At 39.1% G+C, this 9,304-nt stretch overlaps 1 protein-coding gene across 1 annotated transcript; it reads left to right on the top strand.

The window, feature by feature from the left end:
* Positions 1-3,346: 3,346 nt before the first annotated feature.
* On the top strand, positions 3,347-6,391 carry LOC120330122 (mitochondrial nicotinamide adenine dinucleotide transporter SLC25A51-like). Its single transcript, XM_078118757.1, has 2 exons — positions 3,347-4,818; positions 5,185-6,391. Exon 1 carries the CDS (start codon positions 3,375-3,377, stop codon positions 4,290-4,292), a length of 918 nt encoding a protein of 305 aa, XP_077974883.1. The 5' UTR covers positions 3,347-3,374; the 3' UTR covers positions 4,293-4,818; positions 5,185-6,391.
* The last annotated feature ends 2,913 nt before the right edge of the window (positions 6,392-9,304 follow it).

The following is a 9,304-nucleotide window of genomic DNA, read 5'->3' as shown; positions in this document are numbered from 1 at the left end:
GCCTGTAACATATTCATTTGAAATCAAGCAACAAAATGATACTGTCATTTGCAGACGGGAAGCATCGCACGCCACGCAATAAAGTACTGTCCTGTTTTAGGATTTTACATATATATCCCGGGGGAGATGAAAGCCGATAAGACGGCTTAACCACATGGCGAACCACGGCCTCTCGTCCGGTTACCAGTCCATGTCGGGTATGAGATTAGTTTTAGTTATATATTTGTTTTTCGGAAGCATGGACTTGATGGTGGAGGAAACCGTAACCGACCAGCGGTTACGTGAACCACCCTACGACAGCGAAGAGTCCAGCAATCCTCTCGCACATAAATACCCCGCATGGGATCGAACATGCGAACCACGCAGGGCAATCAGAGATGCGGTGGCGAGCGTATACCTAACGCTTAGCACGATGAGCCACACCGCCGCGCCATTTTAATTGATATATTTTTGCTTATCAGCTTTTCGCGGACTCTAATAAATAGCTGCTATAACAGTTTATGCTAATACTTTAAGTTTGAGTCAGGAAAAATGTACAAGAGAAACTATCCATTGTATATAAGTTTTCAACAGTCATCTAAATACTATAGAATGTATAGATGCTACAAGCGTACCGGTATGTTTAATCAAAATTTGTAATTCTCGTATATCAGCGACGGTGGCGCATAGTGGTAAGAGTTAGGTATACGCAAACTTTGGATTAGCCAACACGGGTTCACAGGTTCAAATTTCATTGGAGATAATTACTCCTACCGTCGTAAGGTTTCCCCGTCGACAGATCCATACATCTGGAGCATTCGCAACTATTTCCATATCATACATTGCCGTGGTTTGACGTATGATTGAGCCTTATAAATTGTATCCAAACAACAATCTTGGGTTACTAACTGCTGTACAAGGTCCCCACAAGACACGTAATTGACATGCCGTTCGTTCCACTGTCGATTGATATCACTCGCTGTGATACGTTCTGTACAGCACATCTCGATATAATTGGCTTAACATCCCATCGAGTGCAGATTCGAATTCACGTGTCAAAGAAACGAACGAAAGAATTGCCCAACTCTCGCCAAGTAATACTAGGGCGGGTCACGGTATAATTCAAGATCGAGTTTGGGAATATATAGATTATAGACAGTAGTTTATTCCCGGTGCAATAAATTGTAAAATCCGTATTCTCTCACACCATGCAGCCATCCCACATATCACTCATTAAGGATTTACATATTTATCCCGGGGAAGAAGAGAGCCGATAAGACGGGATTAGTTAGTTATTTGTTTTCGGAAGCATGGACTTGATGGCGGAGGAAGCCGTAACCGACCAGCGAGGAGTCCATCCTCTCGCACATAACCATCCCATTGAATTCGAACCTGCGAGCCCACGCAGAATAATCAGAGGTGCGGTGGCGCGCATATGCCTAATCCAGAGCTACATCGCCGCGCCGTCAAATGGGTATTGCAAGGAGTTAGGATGTATAAATTTATTTCTGATACATAAGTTTCGATTTAATTGTTTTCGGAAATACCTGAATACTTGAACCACATCGTAAGCGTTTTTTATTGAAGTTTATTATTAATGGGTGGTAACTGACTACGACGGCCGGTAGTCGTATCGTTGGTGGCCGGTGGTCGTACCGTGACTACGGTGGTCGTGTCGTTGTCACCCAGTCTGTACCGAGAACTCTTTGCTTTCAATTAATTATATTTTGTTGTGTTTTTGTTTTCTGGTGGACAAAACAAGATAAACTCTCTCTATCTTTCGGCAAATTTGTAACAGCGTTTATTGATAATCACTCAACGAGCCCTGAGTTTCGGAGTTGCTGTCCGGAGTCTCTCGCTATCCGTTGTCGAGAGCACGGTACCAGCGCATGCGAAGCGTATGGTAAGGCATCTGTTGCTTTACCGGTACCGGTACCGTATATTGCTTTACGAACGTATTTGGACGAGTTTTTATTCTCCAAATTACTTTCGAAGTGGGCGAGTGGCAATGTTGTGGAAGGCACCGTACCGTACTCTACTAAACTACCGGTACCGTACAGTACGGTACTGTATACTGATACCGAGTAATATAGTGTACCGGTACGGTACCAGTATACGGTACCGTACCGGTATGCCTTCCGACATATAAGCACGTTTTCTTGTCACTTTGTTACCGGTACCATTTGCACAGTAGGTATTGTAACCAAACACATTTAATTTAATATATTTATCCTTACTATTGAAGTTGTTAGTATAAACAGCCACCTTTCCATCTCCCATTACAAGAAGAGCCTCCACACAGTTGCAGGCTAACCCGTTAACAGCCGTCGCATGGCGAGTGGTCCATGGCGAGTTAGCCTCCACCCGATATAATCAGTTTATGGCTTATTCACATACTGACGTACGGTACCGTAGTTAGTCACAGCTTCTCGCCCGGGTAGCAGTTACCGGTACCGGTTCGTAAGGAGTACCGTACTCTACCGGTATGGAAATATTTGACATGTTATTTGTTCAATACAGCAATATGCCTGGACTTCATTGTCACAAGGATAGGATAGAATTTACATATAAATCCTAATTTACATGTAAATCCTATCCTATCCATATTTATCCCAGGGAGAGGAAAGCCGATAATACGGCTTAACCATATGGCGAACAACGGCCTCTCGTTCGGTTACCGCACCATTCCATGTCGGGTACCGTATGGGATTGGTTAGTTATTTGTTTTCGGAAGCATGGACTTGATGGTGGAGGAAGCCGTAACCGACCAGCGGTTACGTGAACCACCCTACGGCGAGGAGTCCAGCAATCCTCTCGCACATAACTATCCTCACCTGGGATTCGAACCTGCGAACCCACGCAGGGTAATCAGAGGTGCGGTGGCGATCGTATTCATAACGCTTAGCACAATGAGCCACACAAGGTAGAGAAGTTTTTCTGATAGTCCAGTAGTCAGGTAGTGTAAGTGTAAGTACTGTCGTACCGTACATTACCGGTACCGGTAGTAATGACTCAATGCAGAATCTTTGCACAATATCTTCCAAAAATGATTTTTGTAGCATGCTTAAAATCAGATGGCAACTATTGACCACTGCTAACGTCAGCAATCCACTGTATTTTTGTTTATTATTATTAACATTTATTTGTATTATTAACATTTATTTGTGCTGTATTTTACTTATTTTATATATCAGTTGAGTTGAATAAAATCTTATATCAAGGCCCGAAGGTACTTAGTTTCGAATTCATTACAATAGTCACACCTACTTGGAAGTTATCAAGCTTCAACAGATGTCATATTATACTTATGTACAACCATATTCCCCACTGAATTTATATCTTTTATATTTTTAATTGCAGTGTATATACTTGTTTGTTTAAATTATGTAGACAAAATGACAACTGAGAATGTTGCATCGAAGTCATCCGTTTCTACGGGCCTTGCTCCTGGCTCACAAAAGTTGACAGACAATGAGCCGTTAACACGAAATGATGCTCATTTCTTTTGCGGTGCCGGTGCTTCTGCAATCAATATCATCGTTACATTTCCGATCAATAAAATTATGTTTCGTCAACAACTTTTTGGATTTAGAATGAACAAAGCTGTTAAGCAGATTACACATGAAGGATTTATCAATTTATATCGGGGATTACCTGCCCCATTATTACAAAAATCAATTTCAACGGCACTTATGTTCGGATTATATCATCAATCCTATCAGAAAATGACGACCAAATGGAATATAAATGAACATTTGGCGATGTTATATGCCTCCTTTTTTGCAGGAGCGTGTGAATCAACGTTAACACCGTTTGAAAGAGCACAGGTGCTGCTTTTAACTCCAAAACACCATGATACGTTTAAAAGTACGTTCCACACAATGGCAACATTGCATAATTACAGCGGATTGAAAGAGTATTATAGAGGCCTAAGTGCTATTTTCATAAGAAACGGGTTCTCAAATGCGATATTTTTTGGGCTTCGAAAACCGATTAAAACCATGTTACCTCACGCTGAAGAAAAAACTATACAAAATTCTCTTAATGATTTTATAAGCGGTGCTGTGATTGGTGCTTTATGCAGCACAATGTTTTATCCAATTAATGTTGTTAAAACAAGAATGCAATCTAATGTCGGAGGGAAGTTTGAATCGTTATCAAAAACATTTGTAATTATTTATAACGAACGAAACAAAGACTGGAGTAAATTTTTCAGGGGTTGTCATATCAATATTGCACGTTCATTTATTTCATGGGGAATTATTAACGCCTCGTTTGAAATGCTTATGAAAACATTTTATGGAAAATCGTAGAGAATTGTATTTTATTTTTGAGACCGTTCCACCCAATTTTAGTCTCGAATTCTTTGATTATTAGGCCACTGAGTAGTAAACAAATTCATTTGGGCATCCGAGAGTTTCTCTCCCCTTTTTTTGAATTAGTTTTCAGCCTGCCAAGTGGTAGACACCCTATATTTGATTGAGGCGTTCGAGAATCTTGTATTTTTTGATTGATCCTTTGACTATAGAGCATCCTGAAATTTATATTAGCAGACCTCTACTAAGGCTCTGTAATTTCCATTTCAATGTTTAAACAAACTATTTTATACTGTAGAATCTAGAACAATGCTTCATACATATGTTACCATTGCAACTTATCAGTTATTCAAAAATAATGGGGGTCAAAGAGCTCATTCAAAAATATTACATAGAAATATGAGATTATATGGAGACCCCCCCCCCCCCCCCCCCCCTTCCTACTCAGGGGAGGGTCTTTTGCCTGGCCACACATTATTACACCCTGTATGAAGTAGTTCGCATATGATTAGAACAACTGGAGGTTTCTGAACTGCGGGGCCAACAAGTGCTGCTTTCATCACTAGGTCATTACATAGGCTCATAAGTTTCAGTTTCGCATGGGTGGTTAATTTTTCCTCATGTCAATAGAACACATTACGGTATCTTTCAGTATGTTATTGGCTGTTTGTTTCCTTTACTTAATGACCTTGATTTGAGCAAACTTGTAAAACTATATGTCGTTTTCAGTATGTCACTTTTCATCATGTGACGGCCGGCTAGTGCCATTTCTATAACCAAACCTTATTCCCCCCCCCCCCCCCCCTTCCTACCCAGGGGAGGGTCTTTTGCCTGGCCACATTATAACACCCTGTATGAAGTAGTTCGCATATGATTAGTACAACTGGAGGTTTCTAAACTGCGCATCCAACAAGTCCTTCAAGCTGTCATCTTGCTGCTCTATAGTTTTGCAAGGGTGCTTCAATTTTCTTGTTAATGGATATTCCATGATAATGGAATATATTAGCTGTCAGTATGTGATTGGTTGATCGTGTCCGTTACCTAAAGTCAGTGTCAGTTTAGCAAACTTGTAAAACTATATGTCGATCTCAGTATGTCACTTTTCCCCATGTGACGGCCTACCAGTGCCATTTCTATAACCAAACCTTATGGAAAACATTTTTTTGTGATTTTTTTCCTCAGCAAAATCTATTTATTGCAGTTCTTTTCAACCGTCGTTTTCGGAACCATCCCTAGCGCCAAACCTCTTGGAGTGGAATGTGTCAATAGTTGGCCAACTGCCCAGTACCTAATTTAATGGAACAGTGTTATCTGCTCTGACAACTATTTAAAATGATAGAGCATCATGGAGCCATGATCTGAAAATTTGTGAGTGAAATGCAACCAGAAGGGTCCTTTAATTTCTTGTTTTTTTTATCTTCAGTAATAACTTTTTATTTTTATTGTTGGAGTGTCCAACACAGAAATATAAGATGTTTTTCGAAATAATTGTTAATAGGGCTTTCGTGATGAGCCCAATAACCTATCATGGGTTCCACGAAGATAAAAAAATGGAAAAGCACTCATAAATCGGGGGTTGTGTGACTCTATGTTGAGAAAACTTGCATTGAGTAGAACAGTGGTCTCGACCCTTTTTTTCCAAGCGACCCAAATTTTCTAAAAAATAAATTTTGTAAAATCTTGCGACTCAAAGATGTGCTCAAATACTCAATTCAATATACCGTTTATCATTTATTGCCGACTAATAAAAAAACAATGATCTTTACATAATATTGAGCAACACTTCAATACCAAAGAAACAATAAAATTAAATTAATAACTCTAAATTTTTGTTGAAAAAAGCGACCCAAGAAAATTTTCAGGCGACCCAGTTTTGAGTCGCGACTCATAGGTTGGCAAACACTAGAGTAGAAGAAGCCACCTGTAATTCGTCCTTTTTCTTTCAATTTTATTCTTATTTTATTTATAGACTATGTTGATTAGTCAGTGTGAACTTTGCATGGTGGTATTGAAATGCACTGTGATTATAAAGAAACTCGTCAAGATTTGATTTTATGTGTGATTGTGATAATAAAAGACTTATAAAAAAGTACAAAGTGTCCACATATATTTTCTCACAGTGGAATTCACATATTTATCTCAAGGGGTGGGAGCAGCGTGACAGAATATAAGGGGGCGGGAAATTATGGCGTAACCCTAACCTGGTACACATGCTATGTTCCAGTGTCCACCATCTTGGTTCACATACTATTAGGCCGCGAGCCGAGGCCATTTATCTTTCAGTTTCGTAGCGCACATCAGGTAACTACCTGAAAATGATTTTAAAATGTTCCTTAGAAATTTAGTAACAAATATTGCCTTGTTCCCACCTCTAAAAGTTGCACGTTTTACAGAAAAGACGCTTTTACTACAATAAATATGTGTTACCATCTGTCCTATTTTCTCTGCTTTTCCGGTATCATGGGCCAATGAACGCAGACTTCTGCACGACGTAACAGTCAAGTTAGTCAGCTGTAGGTGGATCCCCAGTGGTCGGATGAATATCAGATGTACTACAACTGCTCGCTTTTGCGTTGAGTAGCCTTTCCATAGTTTTTTTCAGTTACCGGTAATATTAGTTCAGTTATTCTAAGGAGGTGTTGAAAAGTATAGGTAAGATATTAACTCTTTCAGACCGGAGATAATGAGCCTAAATAGCTGCAAGCTGCCGGATAAATTCCAAAATTTCAAAATATTTAAACACCCACAAAATCCGTAACATCTACCCCATAAACTTAGTGAAATTATCCCTGAGCGCAGAAAATCATTATCTACAATAATCCACCCTCGAGATGGCGACCGAGCGCGTGAGACGTCTTTGGGTAGAGCTCAAACTCAACGTGATTTTGTAAAATAAAAAGTTACGTTTTCGCGGCTTCAAAAAGTGTCGCTCTTACAAAATTACTTGTGCAATATTGGATGGGCGCATACGGTTAATATTTGGTTAGTTTGTAGTTCATGATTGATTCTGCAGAGGCAAACTCGCAGAAACAAATTATTTTGAACCGTATTGGAGAAATTACTGCTTGAACAGGGGCAGAAAACGATTTTTTGGCTTTGAGAAGCAAAAACCGCAGTATTTATCTGAAATTCTCAAGACGCCAATATTCAACTTACAGCTGTGAAAATCCGTCCAATTGAAGATATAAACTAATACTTTTCATAGAAAGTTTCATAAAAATTCTAGTTTCGACCATTCATGAGATATTGATTGTTCAACATGGGGGTGTCGATGCTTTTTGCCGCCAGTGAGAGGCTATGTTATTTCAGTATTTATGATACTGTTGCGGCCGATAAACAACAATGTTGACCCCTGAAGATGTAATAAACAACAATGTTGACCCCTGAAGATGTAGAGTAGGGGTCAGCAAACTTTTGTCGGTCGCGGGCCAAAATTAAGGGTTGCAAGTCATTGGCGGGCCGCATATATTTTTAGTACAAAGTTGAAAACTGAACGGATGGATGTTACTTTTTATAATAAAAACCAAGCAGTGATACAGCTCTCAAATAAATATAGATTTATTTCCTCATTACATTGCATCTCAAAAAGTTCCATTAGAGTATTTTCGGTGCCATTGAACCCTTATCATCAACTTTTCTGCGTTTTGTTGCCATTTTTCTAATTATAATTAAATTATAGGCCCATTAATTTTATGCTTGTTAGATTATAAGATAATTTAGTCTACCCAGATGTAGAGCCTAAGAACCAATCGTGTTGTGCTGCCTACTCCAGGTTTGAAAAAAAATTCAAGATTTCTTCGACGAACCCAGCTCAGAATTATCCCCTCCCCCCTTCTGAATTATCAAAGACAATTGTGTTTCAAGCAAATTTTTTAATATGAACATATAAAGTGACACAGCTTTGGAATACTAACAGTGTAGTGGATGTTTTGAATATGAAGAAATATGGAATGAAAAATTTTTTGAATATGAAAAACATAGAATGAAAAATTATATAAACTTGTATGAAACAAAAACATAATGCAGAAAACGTACACCGGAAATAAACTAACAGCTTTCAAATATGAGCAGTGTAATGATGTATTGAACAGTGTTTTGAATAAGAGGAATTAAAAAAAGGGGGCATACAAAAAACAACACTGCTAAAATATGAGAAATCCAATATATACAAACAGATAATATATGAAAAAACGTAAAATGAAGAAATCTATATGCAAACGCTTTCCTATTTGTCGTATTCCACCATTGTGTGGTACAATTCGAAGCACGGATCGACATGTAAGAACACGATGCAGATGGGGCGATGATAGTGAGTCCAATTCCTGTTTTTAGTGCTGGGACCAGCTCCCTCTTCTTTTCTCTTCGATCTATCTTTCTTACTACAAACATGGCAACTTCTTTGAACATGATGTCTTCCAGCACTAGCAGCATTCAATTTTGGAAAGTGGCGCCCGGATAGCCTGATGTGTGACGCAACTTGATGGCTTTGGCTTGTTGTTACAGAATGAGCTTCACAAGTGAGCTTATTGACTATTTCCTCAACATATTCTAGAAGATTCAGTCTCTTCAAATCGTCGTTTGTTTGAGCCGCCATAGTATAAAGTTTGTGAGAGTTCACAACAGTGAGATTAAAAAGATGGAAAAAAAGTTTCTTCCACCATTTTTTGGTTTTTCTCTCAAAACTGTAGTAAGACAACATCTGGTCAGACTTATCAACACCAGCCATGTTGTCATTATAATCCTGAACAACGACAGGCTTCACTTTATCTTTGTATCCCCCAGGCCCACGAACTTGAACTGTTTTAGTGTCGCTTATATGTTTTGTGGAAAGCATAAGTACATCACGCTTGTCTTTCCACTTCAAAACAAGCAGTGAGCCTTTTCTGGAAGAAACTATCCCCCCTTTTTCGAGTTTTTTTTGAATCGTACTTCTTGGTAGGCCACGCCTATCAATTCGGCATGTACCGACCGCGACAGTTTTTTGTCTGTACAACTCAGCAACAGTTGGG

Source organism: Styela clava, chromosome 12 (assembly GCF_964204865.1).
Source record: "Styela clava chromosome 12, kaStyClav1.hap1.2, whole genome shotgun sequence".
Lineage (NCBI taxonomy): Eukaryota > Metazoa > Chordata > Ascidiacea > Stolidobranchia > Styelidae > Styela > Styela clava.
This window is presented reverse-complemented; position numbering and strand designations above follow the sequence as displayed.

Bases quoted from the DNA above. Each gene is read 5' to 3' on its own strand.
- LOC120330122 (XM_078118757.1), top strand. From the start codon at position 3,375: ATGACAACTGAGAATGTTGCATCGAAGTCATCCGTTTCTACGGGCCTT.